This window comes from Triticum urartu, chromosome 5, assembly GCF_003073215.2.
Source record: "Triticum urartu cultivar G1812 chromosome 5, Tu2.1, whole genome shotgun sequence".
NCBI lineage: Eukaryota > Viridiplantae > Streptophyta > Magnoliopsida > Poales > Poaceae > Triticum > Triticum urartu.
Genome location: NC_053026.1, coordinates 89576641 through 89601374, shown reverse-complemented (window position 1 = coordinate 89601374; position 24734 = coordinate 89576641). Strand labels below are relative to the sequence as shown.

General features: G+C 47.9%; 1 protein-coding gene and 1 pseudogene across 1 annotated transcript; both read right to left on the bottom strand.

Annotated features, from left to right (window-relative positions):
• Positions 1-11241: 11241 nt before the first annotated feature.
• Positions 11242-12423, bottom strand: LOC125506817 (annotated as a pseudogene).
• A 310-nt stretch (positions 12424-12733) lies between these two features.
• On the bottom strand, positions 12734-19497 carry LOC125508032 (pentatricopeptide repeat-containing protein At3g29230). Its single transcript, XM_048672575.1, has 2 exons — positions 17294-19497; positions 12734-16431 (listed from the first exon to the last, which is right to left on the bottom strand). The coding sequence occupies exon 1, from the start codon at positions 19331-19333 to the stop codon at positions 17516-17518; it is 1818 nt and encodes a 605-aa protein (XP_048528532.1). The 5' UTR covers positions 19334-19497; the 3' UTR covers positions 12734-16431; positions 17294-17515.
• Positions 19498-24734: the final 5237 nt, after the last annotated feature.

The following is a 24734-nucleotide window of genomic DNA, read 5'->3' as shown; positions in this document are numbered from 1 at the left end:
CGGATGTACTTGGGTCACTGGTGCTGCATCGGGCTAGCCAGCTGTCCTCGCCCGCGCAAAAGCGGGTCATGAGGCTTGTTAATGCTGCTATTGTTCTCGGTTTTTCTTGGCCGAGGTGTCTGGCAAGCCATTCGTCTCGGGCGCTGTGTTTAAAAGCTGCCAAGGCTTCGGCGTCCGGACAGTCGACTATTTGGTTCTTTTTAGTAAGAAACCTATTCTAAAGCTTTCGGGCTGACTCTCCAGGCTGTTGAGTTATATGACTTAAATCGTCCGCATCCGGAGGTCGGACATAAGTCCCTTGAAAATTTTCCCGAAAAGCGTCTTCGAGCTCTTCCCAGCTTCCAATGGAGCTTTCGGGGAGGCTTTTAAGCCAGTGTCGAGCTGGCCCTTTGAGTTTGAGGGGTAAATACTTAATGGCGTGGAGATCATCTCCTCGAGCCATATGGATATGGAGGATATAGTCCTCAATCCAGACCCCAGGGTCTGTTGTTCCGTCATATGCCTCTATGTTTTACGGGTTTGAATCCCTCTGGAAATTCATGGTCCAGCACCTCGTCGGTGAAACATAGGGGGTGTGCGGCACCCCTATATCTGGGTGTACTGCGTTGTTCAGATGTTTGTTGTGTTGCATCGTATGCTGGAGCGCGCTTGCGTGGTCCATAGATAGATCTGGTTGCGCCATCCTTGTGATGCGAGCCCTCGCGTGGATCGCGTATTGGCTTATGTGCGGCGTTGTTTGCCGCTCTATGTTGGCCGTGAGGTCGTCTATCCGGCCAGATGGCCGTTTTAATTTTTGGTTGCAGGGGATCTAAGGCCTCCTCATCGAATTCAGGTAGCAACTTCCGCTTCGGGTAGCTCTTGGTGGGGCGATTACCGCCATACTTCGCTGTTGTGTTGAGTACTTTACTCCATCTGATTCTGAGTGTGTCTTGCGCAGTCTTGGGCCTTTTCTTCTGCTTTTTTAGACTCCTCGCGGTGGCAACAAGCCTTTTGACGGGCATTCTGTTGCTCCGGGTGTCTGTCCGGTGTGATGTCGTCCGGACTATTATCTTTGACAGAGTCGAGTTGTTCGGTTTGATTCTCTGTGTTGCCGTGGTCCGGCGATGGTTCACTTTGCTCTAACTTTGGGTCTATATGATCGTTGTTTCTGCCTAGGAGGGATTTGGAGCGGCGCTTACGCCGCCGCTTTGACTGCTTCTCGAGGGGACAACCCTTCGTTGCTTCCTTCCGTTCCTCGTCATCGTTTTCTTTTGGTGTGTCCACCATGTATACGTCATGTGATGAAGTGGGCGTCCAGTGCCCTGTGGGTAGTGGTTCCTGTTCGTCTCCTGCATCGTCGTCCATACCGTCGATGTCTTCGGAGTCGAAGTCGAGCGTGTCGGTTAAGTCATCGACAGTGGCTATTAAGTGGGTGGTGGGTGGGCGGCGAATTTCTTCGTCATCCACATCCCAATCCTGCCAGACATAGTTTGGCCAGGACTCTCCTGACAAGGAGAGAGACTTTAATGAATTCAGTATGTCACCGAAGGGCGAGTGCTGAAAAATATCCACGGAGGTAAACTCCATGATCGGCGTCCTATCGGATTCGCTAGGAACGGGCGCAGGCGGTTCGGAGTCCGTGGCCGGAGAAGGATCCGGCAGTCTGACAACACGGCTCTCGTGCAGGGTAAGGTCATGTTGGGTAACGTACGAATTTCAAAAAAAATTCTACGCACACGCAAGATCATGGTGATGCACAGCAACGAGAGGGGAGAGTGTTGTCTACGTACCCTCATAGACCGGAAGCGGAAGCGTTATAACAACGCGGTTGACGTAGTCGTACGTCTTCACGGCCCGACCGATCAAGCACCGAAACTACGGCACCTCCGAGTTTTTGCACGCGTTCAGCTCGATGACGATCCCCGGACTCCGATCCAGCAAAGTGTCGGGGATGAGTTCAGTCAGCACGACGGCGTGGTGACGATCTTGCCGTTCTACCATCGCAGGGCTTCGCCTAAGCAGCACTACAATATTATCGAGGATTATGGTGGAGGGGGCACCGCACACGGCTAAGAGATCAATAATCAATTGTTGTGTCTCTGGGGTGCCCCCTTGCCCCCGTATATAAAGGAGTGGAGGAGGGGGCCGGCCAAGGAGGGTGGCGCGCCCAAGGGGGGGAGTCCAACTCCCATCGGGAGTAGGACTCCCCTTTTTCCTATTAGGAGTAGGAGAGGGAAGAAAGAGGAAGGAGGGAGGAAGGAAAGGGGGGCCGGCCCCCCTCCCAATTCGGATTGGGCTTGGGGGGGCGCCCCCTCCCTTTCTCCTTTCCCCTCCTTTCCACTAAGGCCCAATAAGGCCCATATACCTCCCGGGGGGTTCCGATAACCTCTCGGTGATCCGGTATTGTCCCAATCTTACCCGGAACCTTTCCGGTGTCCAAATATAGTCGTCCAATATATCGATCTTTATGTCTCGACCATTTCGAGACTCCTCGTCAAGTCCGTGATCACATCCGGGACTCCGAACAACCTTCGGTACAACAAAATATATAAACTCATAATGAAACTGTCATCGTAACGTTAAGCGTGCGGACCCTACGGGTTCGAGAACAATGTAGACATGACCGAGAAACGTCTCCGGTCAATAACCAATAGCGGAACCTGGATGCTCATATTGGCTCCTACATATTCTACGGAGATCTTTATCGGTCAGACTGCATAACAACATACGTTGTTCCCTTTGTCATCGGTATGTTACTTGCCCGAGATTCGATCGTCGGTATCTCAATACCTAGTTCAATCTCGTTACCGGCAAGTCTCTTTACTCATTCCGTAATACATCATCTTGCAACTAACTTATTAGTTGCATTGCTTGCAAGGCTTAAGTGATGTGTATTACCGAGAGGGCCCAGAGATACCTCTCCGACAATCGGAGCGACAAATCCTAATCTCGAAATACGCCAACCCAACATGTACCTTTGGAGACACCTGTAGAGCACCTTTATAATCACCCAGTTACGTTGTGACGTTTGGTAGCACATAAAGTGTTCCTCCGGTAAACGGGAGTTGCATAATCTCATAGTCATAGGAACATGTATAAGTCATGAAGAAAGCAATAGCAACATACTAAACGATCGGGTGCTAAGCTAATGGAATGGGTCATGTCAATCACATCATTGTCCTAATGATGTGATCCCGTTAATCAAATGACAACTCATGTCTATGGTTAGGAAACATAACCATCTTCGATTAACGAGCTAGTCAAGTAGAGGCATACTAATGACACTTTGTTTGTCTATGTATTCACACAAGTATTACGTTTCCGGTTAATACAATTCTAGCATGAATAATAAACATTTATCATGATATAAGGAAATAAATAATAACTTTATTATTGCCTCTAGGGCATATTTCCTTCAGGTCGATGTTCGGCTCGATCGCCGCTGAGGGTAAGGCCTCCGTGGCGGGGTCCATCCACCCATCCATGGACGGCGCAACTGGCTCCGAATTGAGGGTCGGAGCGGCTGCCGGTGCGATCTCCTGAACACTGTCTGATGGTAGAGCTAAATCGTACTCATCGTGACCGCATGACGCACAAGGCAGAGGCTCGAATCCGTCGAAGATCAAGTCTCCGCGGATATCGGCCGTGTAGTTTAAGCTTCCAAACCTGACCTGGTGGCCAGGGGTGTAACTTTCGATTTGCTCCAGATGGCCAAGCGAGTTGGCCCACAGTGCGAAGCCGCCGAACACAAAGATCTGTCTGGGGAGAAAAGTCTCACCCTGGACTGCATCGCTATCGATGATAGAAGGAGCCATCAAGCCTAACGGCGACGACACAGAGGAACTCTCAATGAAAGCACGAATGTCGGTGTCAAAACCGGTGGATCTCGGGTAGGGGTCCCGAACTGTGCGTCTAAGGCGGATGGTAACAGGAGGCAGGGGACACGATGTTTTACCCAGGTTCGGGACCTCTTGATGGAGGTAAAACCCGACGTCCTGCTTGATTTATTCTTGATGATATGAGTATTACAAGAGTTGATCTACCACGAGATCGGAGAGGCTAAACCCTAGAAGCTAGCCTATGGTATGATTGTATGTTCTTGTACGGACTAAAACCCTCCAGTTTATATAGACACCGGGGGGGGCTAGGGTTACACAAGGTCGGTTACAAAGGAGGAGATATACATATCCGTATTTCCTAGCTTGCCTTCCATGCCAAGTAGAGTCCTATTCGGACACGGGACGAAGTCTTCAATCTTGTATCTTCATAGTCCAACAGTCCGGCCAAAGGTTATAGTCCGGCTGTCCGAATACCCCCTAATCCAGGACTCCCTCAATGGCAGTCTTTCCAGTATGGAGGATATTTTGAATCCAACCACAGAAGGTTTGGGAGAAGCCACGGACAGCCAGGATTTTGTCTAGGGCATTCCAAGCAATCGAGTCAAAAGCCTTTCTGAAGTCAAGTTTGAAGATCATGGTTGGGCGTTTTCGAGAGTGACAAGAGCTGATAAGATCTGCTGCAAAGACGTAGTTTTGAGCAATGTTCCTACCGGTGATGAAGCCAGTCTAATTACCATGGACGAGTTGTGGAATGAAGGGTTTGAGGCGCGATGTTAGGACCTTAGCCACAGCTTTGACCGGGCAGTTTTGTAGGGAAATTGGTCTGAAGGCGTCAGGTGAGGTGGAGGAGGTAGATTTCGGAAGTAGAGCAATATGGGCACGGTTTAGATGCTCTGTGTCTGCCATACCTTGGTGAAATTGTGCGAAGAAGGAGAAAATTACCTGTTTGATAGAGGGCCAGAAAGTTTTATAGAAAGATGGGCCGAAACCATCGGGTCCGGGGCTTGCTTGTGGGTTCATTTGGAAGAAAACCATTTTTATCTCATCTTCTGTGAAGTGTGCGTCAAGGGCATGGAGACCAGGTACGGGATAAGGGTAGATCGACGTGAGATCAAACGGCCATGTCGTAGAGATAGTAGTGCCGATGAGCGTGACAAAGAAATCCCGCAGAATGTCCGCTTTTTGGTGGTGTGAGGTAAACACCGAGCCATCCCGAGAGAGGGAGAAGATTTTGTTTTTTCTAAACCGTTGTGAGGCGGACATGTGGAAGAACTTGGAGTTTTCACCGCCATGAATTACTCAGGACACTTTGGTGTGCCATTTCCAGTAGGACATTTTCTCTAGAATGGTGCTTTTGAGGAGAGACACGATGATCTTACGTGTGAGATGCTCTGGTGGGGAGAGAGGCCTAGATTCTTCGACACGGTCAAGTGCAGAGACGGCAATTTTGCAGCGAGATTCGCGGAGGGGGGCTGGAAGGCACGAACGGGCCCATTTTTTAAGCGCGGCCCGGGTTTGCTTGAGCAAGGTGGCGAGGGAGGCGGCAGAGTTGGGCGGGGAACTGGGCTGAGGTGAGGCCCATACCGAGGAGATGATATCTCGGCAGGGCTGTAATTTGTCCCAAGCAGATTCAAATTTAAAAAAGTTTGAGCGCGGGATTGTTGTGGTGACGTGGATGATGAGGGGGACGTGATCAGACGTGAAGCGTGTGAGGGATGTGAGTGAGGAGTTGGAGAAGGCATCAGCCCAGGCTAAGTTGAAAAAAGCGCAGTCAATGCGTTCTAGGGTGGGTGTGGTTCTGTTGTTAGACCAAGTGAATTGGCGGTCTAGAAGAGGTAGCTCGATGAGGGCAAGAGTATCGATTGTTTGGTTGAAAGCGTTGGCCTCTGAGCGTCTGAAAGCATCGTTGTTTTTGTCTGCGGGAAACCGTAGGAGGTTGAAATCACCGACTAGTAACCAAGGTGAATCATCTGGTTGGGTGATAGCTTAAAGTTCATCAAAGAATTGTTGCTTGAGAGCGCGCGAGGAGGGGGCGTAGATGTTAGTGATGGCTATGTTACTGTCAGTTGTCGTTGATCGCAGTGTCAGAGTTGAGGAGAAAGAGAGATAAGAGAAGGAGATTACTTGGAACAAGGCCGTGTTAACGGCAGAGATGGTGCCACCCGCAGTGCCTATAGTAGGTAAGGTAAAAACTTGATCAAGCTGGCGGGGCATGAATGAGCGTATTTTTGGGTCCGGTAGTGTGTCGAGTTTGGATTCTTGTAGTAAGGAGATATGTGGATTGATAGAGATTAGTTCAGAGAGGACGTCGGAGCATTTATCTTGGTCACCAAGACCACGTACATTCCATGAACATATAGAGAAGGTTGCATTACTCATGAGACAGTTGCGTACACCAGGGTTTTTAAGACCGAACCACTACAGTTACATGGTAGCAAAAGGTACACTACATCGATAGAACAGAACAAGTTTAGATGATCACATTGGAGGCACCAAAAGTACAGAGACAGTACGATCTAGGGAAGGCGCGGGCGACGAACGGCGGCGTGGAGTCGCCTTCCACGGAGCAAGGTAGAGGTGGCGTGCTGATCATGGAGAATCTTCAGCACCGGAGGCCTCCTCCTCAGCTTCGAGGATGGCGTCGACCTGGCCATTGTCCGCCCCGTAGAGCAGGGCGATGGCAGCAAGATATTCAGCTGAGGCCGGAGGGCCATTGGAGACATCCAGGCAAGCCTCATGGATGGCACGGTCGATGGTCGTGCCCACGTCTGCAGCAGAGAGGCGAGCTGCCTTGGCCTTGACCGCCTTGGCGAGCATATGCGAGTATCGGGCCTCCTTGCCAGCGAGCCGTGCACTGCGACGCAGCTTGTCCTTAGAGCAGGACTGATCACGGGTTGTCTTACGGCGTTCTTTGCGTATGGTGCACTCGTGGGTGTCCAGGTCATGGAGAGGTAGCGCTGCATCAGGGCTTTCATGGGTCAGGGCAGCTGTGATAGTAAGCAGAGGAAGTGATTGAGCAGGAGACTGGGGGAGTGAGACTTTACCAGCAGTATGGGACGATTCGCCAGCCGAAAAAGTGAAGTTGGGGATGAGTGCCGTGTCAGGAGCCTTGGCCACGACCGCCGTAAAGGCAGAGGTGAAGGAAATATGCCCTAGAGGCAATAATAAAGTTATTATTTATTTCCTTATATCATGATAAATGTTTATTATTCATGCTAGAATTGTATTAACCGGAAACATAATACATGTGTGAATACATAGACAAACTTAGTGTCACTAGTATGCCTCTACTTGACTAGCTCGTTAACCAAAGATGGTTATGTTTCCTAACCATGAACAAAGTGTTGTTATTTGATTAACGAGGTCACATCATTAAGAGAATGATCTGATTGACGTGACCCATTCCATTAGCTTAGCACCCGATCGTTTAGTATGTTGCTATTGCTTTCTTCATGACTTATACATGTTCCTATAACTATGAGATTATGCAACTCCCGTTTACCGGAGGAACACTTTGGGTACTACCAAACGTCACAACGTAACTGGGTGATTATAAAGGAGTACTACAGGTGTCTCCAAAGGTACATGTTGGGTTGGCGTATTTCGAGATTAGGTTTTGTCACTCCGATTGTCGGAGAGGTATCTCTGGGCCCTCTCGGTAATGCACATCACTTAAGCCTTGCAAGCATTGCAACTAAATGAGTTAGTTGCGGGATGATGTATTACAGAACGAGTAAAGAGACTTGCCGGTAACGAGATTGAACTAGGTATTGGATACCGACGATCAAATCTCGGGCAAGTAACATACCGATGACAAAGGGAACAACGTATGTTGTTATGCGGTCTGACCGATAAAGATCTTCGTAGAATATGTAGGAGCCAATATGGGCATCCAGGTCCCGCTAGTGGTTATTGACCGGAGACGTGTCTCGGTCATGTCTACATTGTTCTCGAACCCGTAGGGTCCGCACGCTTAAGGTTACGATGACAGTTATATTATGAGTTTACATGTTTTGATGTACCGAAGGAGTTCGGAGTCCCGGATGAGATCGGGGACATGACGAGGAGTCTCGAAATGGTCGAGGCGTAAAGATTCATATATTGGATGATATGGTTAGGCCAAGGGGTCAAGCCCATGAGGCTTTAGGTCGGTGCAAAAGGAGTTTTGCGGAGGCCAGGGGGCCAAACGCCGGAGACCCTGGCGTCTGGCCCTGGGCCAGACGCCGAGGCCCATGGCGTCTGGGCCAGACGCCAAGGATTGTGGCGTTTGGTCCTGGAGTCCGAGTGGGACTCTTGCCTTTCGGGCAAAACCGACTTTGAGGAGGCTTTTGCTCCAAGTTTCGACCCCAGGGCTCAACATATAAATAGAGGGGTAGGGCTAGCACCAAAGACACAACAAGTTGATCCACGTGATCTATTCCTTAGCCGTGTGCGGTGCCCCCAGCCACCATATTCCTCGATAATACTGTAGCGGAGTTTAGGCGAAGCCCTGCTGCTGTAGTACATCAAGATCGTCGCCACGCCGTCGTGCTGACGGAACTCTTCCCCGACACTTTGCTGGATCGGAGTTCGGGGATTGTCATCGAGCTGAACGTGTGCTCGAACTCGGAGGTGTCGTAGTTTCGGTACTTGATCGGTTGGATCGTGAAGACGTACGACTACTTCCTCTACGTTGCGTCAACGCTTCCGCAGTCGGTCTGCGTGGGTACGTAGACAACACTCTCCCCTCTCGTTGCTATGCATCACATGATCTTGCGTGTGCGTAGGAAATTTTTTGAAATTACTACGAAACCCAACAAGAGGTGGCAGAGGAAGAGAGCAGTCGAGCGGGCGGAGCAGCGTTCGTAGGGAGTGAAGGAGGCGGAGGCGGGGTCACCGCTCCGACCAACGATGAAGGCCGGATGACAGGAGGGCCCGAGGATCCCCCCGCGGGTGCATGCACCATGTCCATGGACCATGGCAGATCTGCATGCAGGAGCGGGGGCATACATGTCCTCGGAGCCGGCGGACTCGTCGTCGGAGATGGCAAGGGGTTGGTGCAGGGAACCGGGTGGAGGCACGGGAAGGAGAAGGGTAGAAACATTGGTGCCATGGCCAGAGGAGGCCGGTGCCGCAGGGGTAGCAGCAGGATCGGCCACGGGGCGTGTCCCACCGTACGTGGGGTCGGCGTGCCATCCAGCACGAATGGCAGAGATGACTGGGGTGAGTTGCGCGGGGGAGGCGTGTCGTGGAGAGGCACGCTGTGAGAGAGGGGCGGAGTCTCCGTCAGTGGAGTCGCCACCGAAAGGATTGGCGCCATCGCCGTGGTGCCAACGTGAGATTTCCACGACTTTGGCTATCTTGATTTCGTTGATGGGGGGAGCTGGATCACAATGCCGGGCGGGGCTGGCTTGCTGGATTGGAGCAGAACCAAGGCGCGAACAGATGTGTAGTCAATGCCATGCAGGCAGAAGTCATCGACGACACAGACGTCACCGAGGAAGGCCAAGGCGAAGCGAATGCCGTCGTTGTGCCAAAGCTTGTGCGGGAACTTGGATACCTCGATTTCAGCGAGGTCAGAGTAGATAACAATGGAGCGGTCGACGTGCTCGACCGGCTTGATGGTGATTGAGTTGCCTTCGAATTCTATAGGGCTGCGGCGAACGACATCGTTGCAGGCAGAGGGGGTGTGGAAAGTGAGGCAAGCAACCCCATGCCATGAGCCGCCCATGCTGAAGGCGGGGTTGCCGCACGTGAGTTGGATGGCACGGCGGATGAGGGGGTGGGGTTGGGGTCAGGAGTTCGGAGGTGGGCAAAGGCGAAACGCCGTGGGCAGTGCACGAGGCAGGGCGGCGCAGCAACGAGAGGCATGTCTCCATAGGGAGGCAGCGGCCCGGCGCCGCGGAAGGGGCGAGGCAACTCATCGTCAGAGTCGGAATCAGACACATAGGATGCGGCCGTGGTGTGCTGGGAGGCAATGAACACGTCGGCGAGGCGATCCCTAAGTTCCTAGGAGTCGAAGGGTGAGGAGTGTGTGTGCATGGGATCGTGGGGTGTGGTGGGGGTGGGAGGCGGTGCAGAGGAGCGTGGCAGCGAGTTGGGTGGGAGTGGGATGCCATTGGCGCCAACGGGGACGCCATGGAGGATGAAGGGGGATGGCACACATACAGCGGGGAAGGGCTCGGAGAGGATGATGGGGATCTGTCCGATCATGAGGGTGCGAGGATCGGCGTTCGCAGCAGACGATGAGCTTCTGGGCTCCATGCTGCGAGGGCAGAAGGCTGGGTTAGAGGCAGCGGTAAATGAATCTGGTAGGGGAGGGAAGAAGGGCCAGATCCGGTGGTACCTGCAGTCGCGGCTACGATGGCCGTTCCGCCAGCAGCGGGCGCAGCGGACGGGATCACGGCAGAGCTCCACGCAGTGGTCTAGGGCGAGGCAGCGGAAGGAACGGCGTCTCCTTTTGGTGGATGGAGGCGAGAGGGAGTGAGGATGAGAGGGGAGGAGCCGGCGTGGGGATATATAGGAGGGGTGGGGCAGCGGTGCACTGTGGTTATGAGGACTGGAGAGTAGCACGTCTCGATATGTGGGTGTCGTGGAGCGGTTGGACCGAGCATGCAGCGTATCCGTCGTCAGGGCGGCGAGATCGTTTGCGTGTGCCAGCGATTGAGACGACGGGGGGTGAGGCATGGTGATGGAGGGCTTAGGTAGGGTTTAGAGGCGATGATTATGGCTAGATGCTGGTCAGGACTAGAGGGGGGCGACAGAGGCGAGGTAGCGTCGGACATCATGTGAGGTCGCGCGATATCGTTGGTTCCCAAGGCGAGATTCTCTGCCGGCTCGAGCACCGGGGCGGCGCGTGGGGAGACAGGAGGCGGCGCATTGGCGCCCGGATTAGACGCGCGTGGGTCAGGTGGGGTGTCCAATTTTGGCACAGACAGAGAGACAGATGGGGGGGTCGGTTCCAGTGCACGGCTTGCCCACATGCGCGGCATCATGAGGTATGTATGAATCTTTTGTAGGATTTGGTCTGTCGGGTGAGGCAGTGGATTCATCATTGTGCATGCAGTGGGCCCGCGATGCATGCAGGGCTGACCGGCCGTGCAGCGGTGTCGTGGACACGAGGGTCGGCCGTATCGGTGCATGGGGAGGCTGGTGGAGATGGGTGTAGGGCCCGAGAATGGACCCAGGGCGTGTGGGCAGCGAGGAGAAGGAAAAGGAGAAATAAGATTGTGGGAAACGGCTGCAGTGGCCAATGGCTAGATCGAGGTGGTCAAAAAGAAAAGGACGAAACCCATCAAAGTCCAGGGACCCTAATTTGAGAATTTCAAATTTGACTGGGCGGGAGGAGACGCCAGATTTAAAAATTAGATCATGAACCTTAATTGCGTGGAAATCTTGTCTAATGGAAAAACAGTGGTTTAGGGCTGATTCCACTAGTAGTTCATTAGGTCTGACAGTGATTGGCATGAAAGTAACCCAAAAAGGATATGTATGGTGAGTGTACGACACGTGAGGTGATAGCTGATTAAAGCAACGAACATTTAGCATTCGGTAAAAGAAACTAATACCTGGCCGTTTTCGTCTCACCTTGGGCAGATCCATAGTTGGAGGCGCTAATGACAGTGGTGCAGAGACGACCGACAACGACGAGGAGGACGCGGAGCCAAGCGACGGGGGCATGGCATCAGCACGCAGAAGACGTCGGGCACCACACATGATCATAGGCCAGGGGAAGCGGATCAGCATGCCCCTCTTGCGGTAGTCACCCATGGAGGCGATCAGCTTGGCTACTGCGGGTGAAGCAACGATGAAGGAGAAGCAGGATTCTCCGTCTTCAGTGACATCAAAATGGAGGTAGGAATCCCCAAACAATTGAGCGAGGACAAGGGCCATGGTAGTGGCAGTGAGAGCGAAGGGGAACTGGATTACACGCGCATACATTCTGCAACCATGAGGCTGACAGCATGAACGGCGGTAACTTGGGAACGAAGTTGTGACCAGGCCACAGCTTGGAACTGAAGACCCAGGTCGTCTGGAATTTGGAGCAGCTGGGCAAGCGTCATGCATGTAGCGGCAGAGTGCGGTGGAGGCGGGAGGGAGGGTAGAGCCCTAGTGAAGGAGAAGGAGTAGTTGCGAAAGCGGAGAGTGGTTTGGGCAAGGATGATCTCTGCCACGCGTGCAGAAGCGACGTGGAAACGGAAAACCAGAGGAGAGCATTGCGCGACGTAGAAGTGAGAAGCAGAGCCACCAGGATAGCCTGGAGCAGCGCAACGACAACAATGGCGTCGAGGTGACGGCTGGAGTAGCCGAAGACGATGTAGAGCGGTGAGGCTAGGTGGAGGGCCGGGGTGGTGATGGCAAGGCGGAGATAGTATGAGCAGTCATCTTCAAACTCCAGTCCCATGGCGTTTCCGCAGCCGAGGAAGCAGCGGAGGGCAACCTGCCCGGCCTTGACATAGGGTAGGTCGAAGAATGACGAGGGTGGTGGAGCCACAGATGGTATGAGCTCGTCTAGGGGGCTTGTGGAGAGGGCTAGGAGCAGGGGGTTTTTGGTGGCTGGGGCGTTGCCGGCGGCCGACGGGGTGGCCGGCCGGGGAGGCGGGGCGGGAGCGGGAGGCATCATCATCGGAGCCTGAGAACAAAGTATAATTTAGCCTAAATAACTTGTTGTGTTCATTGCGACAAATTAAGAAGACAATGTTTTCTAATTGCAAAGAGAAGTCCACAGACAACTTCACTGGCATATATGTAAATACTCCCCTCGTCTCAAAATAAGTGACTCAACTTTGTACTAACTTTGTACAAAGTTGAGTCACTTATTTTGGGACGGAGGGAGTATAAAATAAGGAAGCATACATATTTGGAGATGGAACTAATTCGCGACCTTAAAGGGAGAACTGATTACACTAAAACTTGGAAGCAATAAGAAACTCCAATAAAAGCAAAAGATCACTTTGAAGAAAATCTTGAATTTACAACATTGCATTCACTGTAGCTTGTTCACATTCAAAGATATGATACACCCTGTGCATATACAGTAGGCTCTCTTCTTCTACATAGATATACCAATAATTCTTATACACACCTATGACCTAGATGGGCAACAAGTAAATAAACACCCTGATTATGGGTTTCACCAAAATATCTTGCACACTACTTTGTACTTTCTCAAAAAATGAATATACTATGTATTTAAGCAGTTCAGGACTAAATGAGAAGCATGGTACATTAAAAAGAATCTCAACCATCCTGCAATAAAGAAAAATATTACTACCGTCATCCAAGCATTTGAAAGCTCAAGAGTATGCTACTAATACAATTAAATATATCTATGGATACAAGAAACTCTTTACTTTTAATACCTACACATAACTGGAAATCTGGAAGTAACTGACTTAATCTTTAGATAAGGGCCAAAAAAAAAAATTTGTGTTCTCTTTAGAATAACTGAGACAAAAGTTCAGGTGAGAAGTCCCATATCACAACACGACATAATATTGGCAGAAATATGTTTTATGGGTCGTCAGAACAATTTGACGTTCAAACAAAATTATGATGTTAGGAGCGACTTGGTTTCTGCCACTTCCAAATGGTACATCTATCCTGACATCTGGAGCAGACTAAAAAGGACAGTGAAGAATTTCAATATCAAGAATGGGACTCAGTAGCTACAAAGAGTAATTTGATTATACACAGAGTAGTACGGTGCTGCAACCTAGAAACTTAATTGTTACCAGTTCAGATTTGTTATGTGTATAATGTAATCCAGACCAAAGCTGATAACAGTTCTAACAGTTGCAGGTCACACAAAATCAATACATGGGAAATTCACTAAGCATTATATAAATTTGTTTAGTGTGACAAACTCTTATAATCTCAACTGCATGCATATCTTAATTTCCTATGTCATTCACTGCAAATTTTAGAACTTTGTTACAAAATCTCATGATGTGGATGCTATCTATAAATCCACGAGCAGTGCGAATAAGAGGTTTTGCACATACCATTTGGATGTGGGCGAAATCCCAAAGTGCTTACTTGAACTTGGGATTATTCTGAAGTTCTCACCTGAACTTTTGTCTCAGTTAGAACCCCAATGATCGTTAAAACCACATTGAGAAAATGTTACGACACATAACAGGAAGAAATCATCTTAATTAGCAAAGAACGTCCAAACTGAACATGGATAACGTGAGGTACAATTTCAGAAAAAATTTGATAAATTTACCCTAAGCATCAGGTCAAAGCACAGCTCACAGGCTGCATCCACCGGTATCATGGGCACTTTGTCTGTACTGCAACCATTACTCTGCAGTTGCCATTCTTGGCATGAGACTTGAGACATTCTAAGATGGAGGGGGGCGGGGGGGATTGATCTGATGCTTCCTGTATAGTACAATTCGTACATAAAGGAATGCAAAACTGAAAAATAGCTAGGTAACCCAGAAACAATAGAGGAACGACCTTTTATTAGAGGATATGCAACATATCACGCATGAAGATGGAGAATATAATAGCAATGATTGTAAAATAATGATCTGCATTTTGAGTTATTCATTATGCCATTCACACCATAACAATAAGAATCTTAGAACTGCTTCTGAGGGCCACAATACATATACCTTTGAGAAAATTAGTAAGATAATTATGTAGCCTAAAGCAGGGAGGGGTTCCAAGCTCGCCATGGTGGTCCTTGGGTTGGTGTGCAGCTGAGGCTCAGAGCCACCAGATCGAGCGCATCAATGCTTTGGAATTGATGACCTTCCCACTTCACGACAAGCACATCGCCAGTTCGAACTCCCTCATCGCCACCATACTGCTGGGTTAGGGCCGTGGAAACTTCCCGCGCCGCCTGCAGTACATGCCCCTCGCGTCGCTGCCGCCGGCCATTGCCTCGCCGTTGACAGCGAGAGATGAGCCGGGTGGCGCGGCAGTGGGTTAGTGGCGCTGCAGAGGAAGTTAAGGAAGAATCATTTGCGAACGCCGAGCCGAGGCAAACAAGCGCCGCGCGGAACGGATCCCCAGCGCCAGCACCGTAGACTGGTAGAGGCAAGTCTCAGCGACCGGCACAAAGGTGCAGAGGAGAGGGCGCGGGGAGGAGTGAAGGTGGACGGGGAACTGGGTGTGGCGCGACATCGAAGAAGAGGCAGGCGCGGTGGCGGAGGCGGCGACACGGTGGAAGGGGGACACGGAAGGGGATCGGGATTCAGGGAAGGGGCTAGCAGATAGGTTGGAAAGGGAAGAGAACCGACGTGCGGTCAAACCGACTAAAGCGCATATACACTTACAGTTACAGGTGGGGCCACGACCGCGGCTAAAAGCCTCAATCAACCACAGCGCCGTAATTCCTGGGAGCTTAAAAACTGTAATGTACAGATGCAGCTTGTATTTTAATGGGGTCGTAGGCCATGTACAAGTGCAGAAAATGGGCAGAAAGCCCTTTATACAATGGGGAAATACAAAAGGCTACACAACTGTATATATAGTACTCCAACAAAAATATTCGATATGAGTATATTCCTATTTATGTTTCTTTTTTTCAGGCATGTTAAGAAGAAGCAAGAAGCACTGGAAAATAGATTCATCATTTCATGATCGTCTCTTGCAAACGTAGCAAAGATTCTGAGCTGGCTTGTTCTGTCAGTCAATCAAAAGAGTACTGTTACAAGGCTGAAAGGCAGGAACTAGGCGAGGTGTGGAAAGCGAGGGATCGAACACCCAGACTAAAACTTAGTATGGTCTATTACACTTCAAAGAACATCTCAAGCAAACTGAGACTATTATGTACAGTACCATGTAGTGAAGATTCCAATGTCGATGACAACTTAAAACTGGTTTTTGTTGGCTGTTCTGAGCCAACTAAAGATAATAGCTTTGCTCTCTTTAGTCATACTTTCTTGTCATTTAGCCCGATGCACTTAGAGCAAGAAATAAATTGATGCACTATTTTTTTCCTGGGGTAAAGAGGATAACCACCTTCTATCTAAAGATCTTTGCTAAATGATATTTTTTTACCAGAAAGTGTATGTTGGTAACTTAGTGTTTGGAGCACCGTTGAGGTGTTTGCAGCCCATAGAATTTATTAGAAACACCCAATATCTATGAAAAAATAATGAGAAAGTGCAGCCAGAGCCAATTGCATCTGAAAACTATACCTAAACTGGAGAATCCTGGATGCCATGTATCCTGGATTACAGGAAAACTCCAAAACTCTCATTTGGATGTCATGCAGGAAATTCACAGGAATCTAGACACAAGGAGAAGAAAACATGAGGTCCTCCAAAAATTTCTATGAAATAGCTCAATCCATAGGAATTTCAAAGAATTGTAGGGATAGCTTTTCCTTTGTTCCAAACGGTACCAAAGAAATATTTCCTACAGGAATCATACCCTCCAAAATTCCTATGTTTTTCCTTCGTTCCAAACAGGGCCTTATTGTGCATTATGATTTGTGTTGTGTACTGTGATCTCGTTGAGCTGGTGTACTTTGGTGCATTTGCTAGATAATTTGACCATTGCAGGGTGATATGACTTGCTATATGTTTGTGGCTTGGTAGGATGTGCTTCAGGGTGTGTCACCCAGCATCAGCATGGTCTCTCTAAAAGAAGATACATTTGATTTTCGATTGCCTTGCTGAGAAAAAAAGGAAAAGGCAAGTCAGTTCTCTACCTTGATTATTGTAAGGAGATTACATTGTTACAGAACAAAATAATATACGAGCGTATCTTTATACTTCTAAAACATCTTACAAGCCATTTCTTAGCATAACAATGACTTTTAAAAGACATGGACCAGTCTGAACTTGGTGAACCAATTATTGAAGTTCCAAACATTCCGCTTGATAACTTAAATATTCAGGTATGACCCAGATGCATACCAAAAAAAATATCATGTTGAATATCTATCATAAACATCACAGCAACCTAAATCAGGATTCTTCATAGTCTTAGCAGTGAGTTATAAGTTGAAACAGAAGACAGAGAAACAAGATAATAGACAAAAAAATAAACCTCATAACATAGCATGACACTAACATATCTAAGAAGCGTGAAATACAAACTTCAAAAGTAAGTACAAATGAATGATTTATACGGTTTTGTAGGAGATACAAGCTTAATACCCGAATTAGAATATTACGGAGATTGTATGCTTTTCTCACTAAAACATTCTTATGAAAGTGATACATGCAAAAAATGGGATGAACGACTGTAAAACACTCAACTAATCTACTTTTCCAACATAACCATTTTCTGCTACAATGTAACTACATAAATCACTTCTTACTCTTTTAATGTGAGGTCTTCTCACTTCCTTATATTTTAGAAGACCCTACCTCATGGCTTGTTTTGGTTTCAATTAACCAGTTGAGTGAAGCACTAGAAGTACTAACCTATGAACTATTCAATCAACCTAGCACTGTATTGGTAGTGTTTTGTCAGTCCATCCCATCACCAGCTTTCGTCTTAACATAGTTGTAGTTTTCGACAGAGCAAACCTGATGGCAGAAGAGCACATGCTGAGAAATGCTTGAACACATGTCTGGGTTTACAGTCCATCGTGGGTAATTCTGTACCACGTCACAGCATCTTCTTGATTGCAGGATTCACTGGAGCCGGTGCTTGCTTACATAGATTGCACCGTGCAATGCTAGCACCTCACGGAAGCATTTCACATTTGTGACTGCAACATGAGATTTAGCACACCCTTGGCAAAGGACTCACTGCACAAGCAGCTCATGAGCTGTTGGAAGGCAGCCAACATCCTTAACATGTGAACTCAGCCTATCAACCATCTCGGATATCTGGTCCGAGTCTGAGTGTTTTCTGTCCCCCACCGTGAACTCATGGAATGCCTCATCAAGTTCAATCCAACTTGATCCTGCTGACTTCTGAGACCCGGTTCCTTTCATTTGCATCCTTGCCTTTGCCATGTCACTCCACTGCCCAGCCTCTGCATAGATGTTTGAAAGGACAGCATAGTTCCCTGCATTGGAGGGCTGCAGCTTACTGAGCTCGTTCACTGCAATTTCTGCATACTCCACGTTCTTGTGCAGTCGGCATGCACTGAGAAGGGACCCCCATATTACCTCATTAGGATCCCAAGGCATGCTTTTTATCAGGTCAACAGCCTCCTCGATGAGCCCTCCACGACCAAGAAGGTCAATCATGCAGCCATAATGCTCTATCTGTGGCACAATGCCATAGTCCCTCTCCATATTGTTGAAATACCGGCGTCCCTCTTCCACAAACCCCATGTGTGTGCATGCACTAAGAACGTTGATCATTGTCACAGCATCAGGACGGAACCCTTGTAGCTTCATTTGGGCAAAGAAATCCAGCGCCTTGTCTCCATGCCCATGCATCGCAAATCCCCCAATTATGGTGTTCCATGACACTGAATCCTTCTCAGCTATTTCAGTGTCAAAGACATAATCAGCCCGGTTTACACATCCACACTTGCAAAACATGTCAATCATTGCATTGCACACATGGGTCGACCTCCCCAGTTGCCTTGTCCGCACGTACCGGTGAATCCTCTTCCCAAGAGCAAGCGAGCCTGACTCTGCACATGCAGCCAAGATACTCACAACCGCAGCCACATCAAGTTCCACACCAGCTTCCTTCATCTGAGTAAACAACCGTCCAGCCTCCTCAACAAGCCCATTCTGGGCACATGCCGAGACCATTATCGTCCATGTTACCAAGTTCTTCGTTGGCATCTTATCAAAGATCACTCGAGCCATCTCCATGTCACCCTTCTTACAGTAACCAGACACCACCGTCGACCACGACACCACATTCCTCTCTGGCATGCACTGAAACAGCTCGAACGCTTCCTCCATCTTCCCAGCCTTGGTGTACCCATCTAGCACGGTGTTCCAGCTTACCGTGTCCTTCTCCGGCATCTCGTCAAACATCCTCCTCGCACTTACCACATCGCCCTGTCGCACCATCGCAGCCATGGCCGAGTTCCAGGACACGGTATCCCGGCTAGGCATTTCCTCGAACACCTTGCTGGCGTCCAAAAACCCGCCGTTCTTGGAGTAGGCGTCGATCAGCGCGTTCCCGACATAGGTGTCCTCGATGGACCCGAGTTTAACGACGTGGGAGTGCACCGCCCTGAGGGGGGTCAAGCCCGCTGAGGAGAGCGCCTTGATGAGGAAGGAGTAGGTGAAGCTGTCCCGCTGGGGCATGGCGGAGAAGACAGAGACCGCAGCGTGGGGCAGGGCATTGAGCGCGTAGGCGCGGAGAAGGGTGTTCGGGAGGAAGGTGGTGGCGTGAGGATTGGGGAAGGAGGCGAAGATGCGGCGGGAGGCCGGGAGGCGGCGCTGGAGCGCGTATGAGGAGATAAGCTTGGAGGCGGTGAGCGGGTCGAGGTGGATACCGTGCTTGAGGAGCTGCGCGTGGAGCTCCTGCACGTGGTGGAGGCGCTGGAGGCCGTGGGGCAGTGACGCCAGGTGCTGCTCCACGAGCCGGCGCTGCGACGGCGCACCCCACCGTGGCGCCGGGCGGAGCGCAGAGGCAGCGGTGGACATTGGCGTTCGGACTAGCTATGGCGCCGCTGTGGTTGCCGCCGGAGAGGGGGCGGTGGTTTGCGGTAATTGTTGCCGGAGAGGGAAGGGGAGCTGCTCAGGCCAGGAGAAGGCCCTGCGGATGTGGTCTTGCTCGATGACATGTGGGTCAGCGCCAAAAACCTTCTCCCGGGATAGGCAGTGTGCTACAAGGTATAGTTTTTTTTTTTTTGAGACAAGCTAGAGGGTATAGCTGGCCAAACAGGCCGTGCTTCTCGTGCTAGAAGCACGCACGGCACAGCCTAAATGGGCCATGCCCGGCACGCGGCACTTTTTTTTCGAATTTTTGAATATATATATATAACCTAAGAAACAATCCAATAGACCCAAAATGGCCCAAAAATATAGCCTAGCAGACCGAAAAGCATGCAGCCCAAACGTGTTAAATGTACCACGGGTCGGCCGGTTACTAAATGTATCGTGCCTAGGCCGAGGAGCAAGGCACGTGGGCCAGCACAGCACGACTAGTCTAATAAACGTGGATGTGCGGATCGTGTCGTGCCAAACACGATTAGCACAGGTCAGGCCGTGTTGACCCATTTGGCCAGGTCTACGTGCTTGCCCAACATGTCACATGCATGACCTAGGCCACGAGGCGAGGCACGCACGTTGGGCCAGCAAGCGCCCGTTTATTTTATATTTATTAGAATTATTTATAATGTATAGGTCCGAAAAACAGCCCAAAAAGGTCTTTAAAAAACAGCTCAATTTGACTCAAAAGCATCATGTGGCACAAATATCGGCCCATGCCAGTCCGTTTACTCATGTGTCGTGTCTGGGCCACATGACGAAGCATCCATGTCGGCCCGGCACGACCCACTTATATACGGGTCTCGGCTTGCATTGTCATGCCTGACCCGTTTAAGGGTGGGTCATGTCACCCCGTTCGCCAGGTATGCTAGAGGGTGACACACGCTTTGTTGCGCCATCCTCCAGTCATGAATTAAGCCCTTTTTCTGAACTAGCACAAATGCTTGTGCATTGCAACGGAAAAAAAATATCAATTTCTATGAACCATGGTTGGCCGGGTCGAGGAACTATGTCACCGGACAGTCGATCGCTGATGACAAACAAAAGATGCATCATTTGAGGATCATGACATGGAGCTTAGGACATGGGTTATGATTTGAAGTAAATTGATGTGATTGACAACGTTCTTTATGAAAAGCTTTCAATTTATTCATCAAACATCGTGACGGTATAAAGAACACCAAAAGTAATCTACATCGATGTCATGCATGAAAAATAAAATTGATGCAAATTTAAACATCAGAAGTAATCTACATCAATGTCATAAGTTAATTCCTTCCTTTAATTTTGCACCCAATAGTTTATGAAAATTACAACTGACAACAGTTAGCTATGAGGAATTTTGCAGCAACCCCCTTTTCCATCATTGCATGAATCTCGGCGCAAGATCGCTACCATGTCAAATGTGAAACTAGGTTGTTGTAAGACAAAAGGCAGCGAACGTTTCACTTCCTCAAAACAATCCTCACCACCGACTAGCGGCGTGGACCCCCACATGGGAGACCTGGATTCGAATCCCAGGGTGTTGGGAAACGTAGTAGAAAGAACAAAAAAATCGCCCTACGATCTGCCAAGAACACTTTGAAGATGCAATAGCGGTTTGAATCAGATCAACTTCGAGTTGCAGCAGAAGAAGACGAGTCAGTGTTAGATCGTACTTGAAGTCACTCGAACCATCGATTAAAGATCCCTCAAACCGTCCATGAATAGTCCCTCGAATGAAAGACCGAAAGCATGGCATCTCCACGGATTGCAAGGGTATGGTCTTCACGATCCGGCAGCGCTTCACCATCCAGAGCTAATCCTCGCCGAAGAATTAGAGGGAGGAGATTAGAACCACTGTGGGCTTCTAATTATGAGTACTAGGCGATCTAGGTTTAGCTCTAATTAGATCAAGTAGGACCAACTAGAGCTAGAAGTAGAGAACTAGATGAGGCTCCAAAACTTGTGTGTACAAAAGGTGCCAAAACACTCTAGTATATATTGGTTGGAGGAGGAGGAGGGGCACCACACAAGGGGGGGGGAGTCTCCCCCCTTGGCTGGCCAAGAGGAGGGGGAGTCCTCCCTTCCTTCCCCAAGTGGGAAGGGGGGCGCCACCTCTATTTGGGCCAAAGTGGCCCAAGTAGCTTTCCACCACTTAGCCTTTTAAGGCTTGTTGATATTTAAATAAATATAAAAGCCTCCTAACTATTATTAGAGACCTTCATTATTAATTTAACATCTCAGGAAATATTTTTCACCTATATATTATTTGTCGGTAATATCTGGCATTGCACAATAAACTCTGAAACCCTTCTGGTGACCCTGAAACACTTTCTGTTCCTCTTGAAACTATTCAAATATTATGAAACTATTTCACAAATATTTTCTCACTACTCCCATCCTACTAACACTCAGCAGATCATGATTACCTTAAGCTTGTTACCCCGTAGGTTCGTTCAAACATAGACATGACAAAACCCCTTTTATTCAATGACTGATAACGGAACCATGGACATTCATATCGATCCCTGTGAATTCATGAATGACATTTGAATGAACCTTTGGTTATCATGTGTTATTCCCTTTGCTTCGCGATACTTTACAAAACCCGAGGTGAGATATATCGGTATTGTCTTGAGTCATACACATGCTCACTATACCGGTCTCCTCGTTACCAGTTTGTTCTTCTCTCTCGTTCACATGTTCCTGCATCCCTGTGACATAATCACCTGTGTCTGGCCAGACGATGACGGATGCCATCATGATACGTCTCCAACGTATCTATAATTTTTTATTGTTTCATGCTATTATATTATCTGTTTTGGATGTTTTATATGCATTATTATGTTATTTTATATTATTTTTTGGACGACTAACTTATTAACCCATAGCCTAGTGCCAGTTTATGTTTTTCCTTGTTTTGAGTTTCGCATAAAAGGAATACCAAGCGGAGTACAAACGGAATAAATCTTCAGGGTGATTTTTCTTGGACCAGAAGACACAACCTTCTGTTCCCGTGAGATCCCATCTTGGGGCATTTTCCGGCATCCTACCGGAGGGGGATTCGATCACAGAGGGCATCTACGTCAACCCTATTGCCCTTCCGATGAAGCGTGAGTAGTTTACATCAAACTTACGGGTCCATAGCTAGTAGCTAGATGGCTTCTTCTCTCTCTTTGATTCTCAATACCATGTTCTCCTTGATGTTCTTAGAGATCTATCTCATGCAATCTTATTTTGCGGTGTGTTTGTCGAGATCCGATGAATTGTGGATTTATGATCAGCTTATCTATGAATATTATTTGAATCTTCTCTGAATTCTCATATGCATGATTTGATATCTTTGTATTTCTCTTCAAATTATCGGTTTGGTTTGGCCAACTAGATTGGTTTTTCTTGCAATGGGAGAGGTGCTTAGCTTTGGGTTCAATCTTGCATGATTTCACCCAGTGACAAAGTAGGGGTAGTGAGACACGTATTGAATTGTTGCCACCGAGGATAAAAAGATGGGGTTTTCATCATATTGCTTGAGTTTATTCCTCTACATCATGTCATCTTACTTAAGGCATTACTCCGTTCTTTACGAACTTAATACTCTAGATGCATGCTGGATAGCGGTCGATGTGTGGAGTAATAGTAGTAGATGCAGGCAGGAGTCGGTCTACTTGACACGGACGTGATGCCTATATGCATAATCACTGCCTTGGATATCGTCATAACTTTGCGCTTTTCTATCAATTGCTCGACAGTAATTTGTTCACCCATCGTATTATTTGCCTTCAAGAGAGAAGCCTCTAGTTAAACCTATGGCCCTCGGGTCTATTTTCCATCATATTTATTTCTGATCTACTATTTTGCAATATTTTATTTTCAGGTCTATAAACCAAAAACCCAAAAATATTTTATCTTTTATTTAGTTTTATCTATCTCTATCAGATCTCACCTTTGCAAGTGACCATGAAGGGATTGACAACCCCTTTATCGCGTTGGGTGCAAGTGTTTGATTGTTTGTGTAGGTGCATCTGTTGGGGACTTGTGCGTTTCTCCTACCAGATTGATGCCTTGATTCTTATCTGAGGGAAATATTTATCTCTATTGTGCTGCATCACCCTTTCCTCTTCAAGAGAAAAACCAACGCAATCTCAAGAAGTAGCAGAAAGAATTTCTGGCGCCATTGCCGGGGAGATCTGCGTCAAACCTACCAAGTACCCATCATAAAACTCTCATCTCTTGCATTACATTATTTGCCATTTGCCTCTCGTTTTCCTCTCCCCCAATTCTAAAACAATTTTTAGAAAAATACAAAAAGATTTGCCTTTTTATTCGCCCTTCTTTTGTCCATCTTTTCTTTTGCCTTTTGTTTGCTCGCGTGTTAGTTTGCCTTTATGGATCCACCCAAGAACTTTGATCCCTACTATAGAAAGCTGGAAGAAATTGAAAATAATACTAGGAGCTTCATGTCTTTACAATTTGAGCATAATAGTTTCTTTAGGAACGAGCTCAAGGAGCAGAAAACTTTTATGGAGTACATGAATAAAGAGCTCGATGATATGTCTAAAGAATTTTATGGTCTCAAATCTCAATTTGCTCATCTTGAAAATTTAGTTGGCCAAATTTCCGATAAACAAACCACTTTGGCAAATAAGATGGCCGCTAAACCAGAGTTTTGTGAAAACAATGATGAAGATCTTAAAGTGATTGATGTGACTCTTATTGAATATTTGTTTTCTAATATAAATTTTGATAAAGATGGGACTGGAGATGAGTCAACTTTGTCTAGAAGGCATCCCAATGATTCAGAGTTTATAGATCTTGATGCAAAAATTGATAAAAGTGGGATTGGAGATGTCAAAACTTTAGGTAGCAATGAACCCACTCTTTTGGATTTCAAGGATTTTAATTATGATAATTGTTCTTTGATAGATTGTATTTCCTTGTTGCAATCCATGTTGAATTCTCCTCATGCTTATAATCAAAATAAAGCTTTTACTAAACATATCATGGATGCTATGATGAAATCTTTTGAAGAAAAGCTTGAATTGGAAGTTTCTATTCCTAGAAAACTTTATGATGAGTGGGAACCTACTATTAAGATTAAGATTAAAGATTATGAGTGACATGCTTTGTGTTATTTGGGTGCTAGCGTTTGCACTATTCCAAAAACTTTATGTGATGTGTTAGGTTTCCGTGAATTTGATGAATGTTCTTTTAATTTGCATCTTGCGGATTCCACTATTAAGAAACCTATGGGAAGGATTAATGATGTTCTTATTGTTGCAAATAGGAATTATGTGCCCGTAGATTTCATTGTTCTTGATATAGATTGCAATTCTACATGTCCTATTATTCTTGG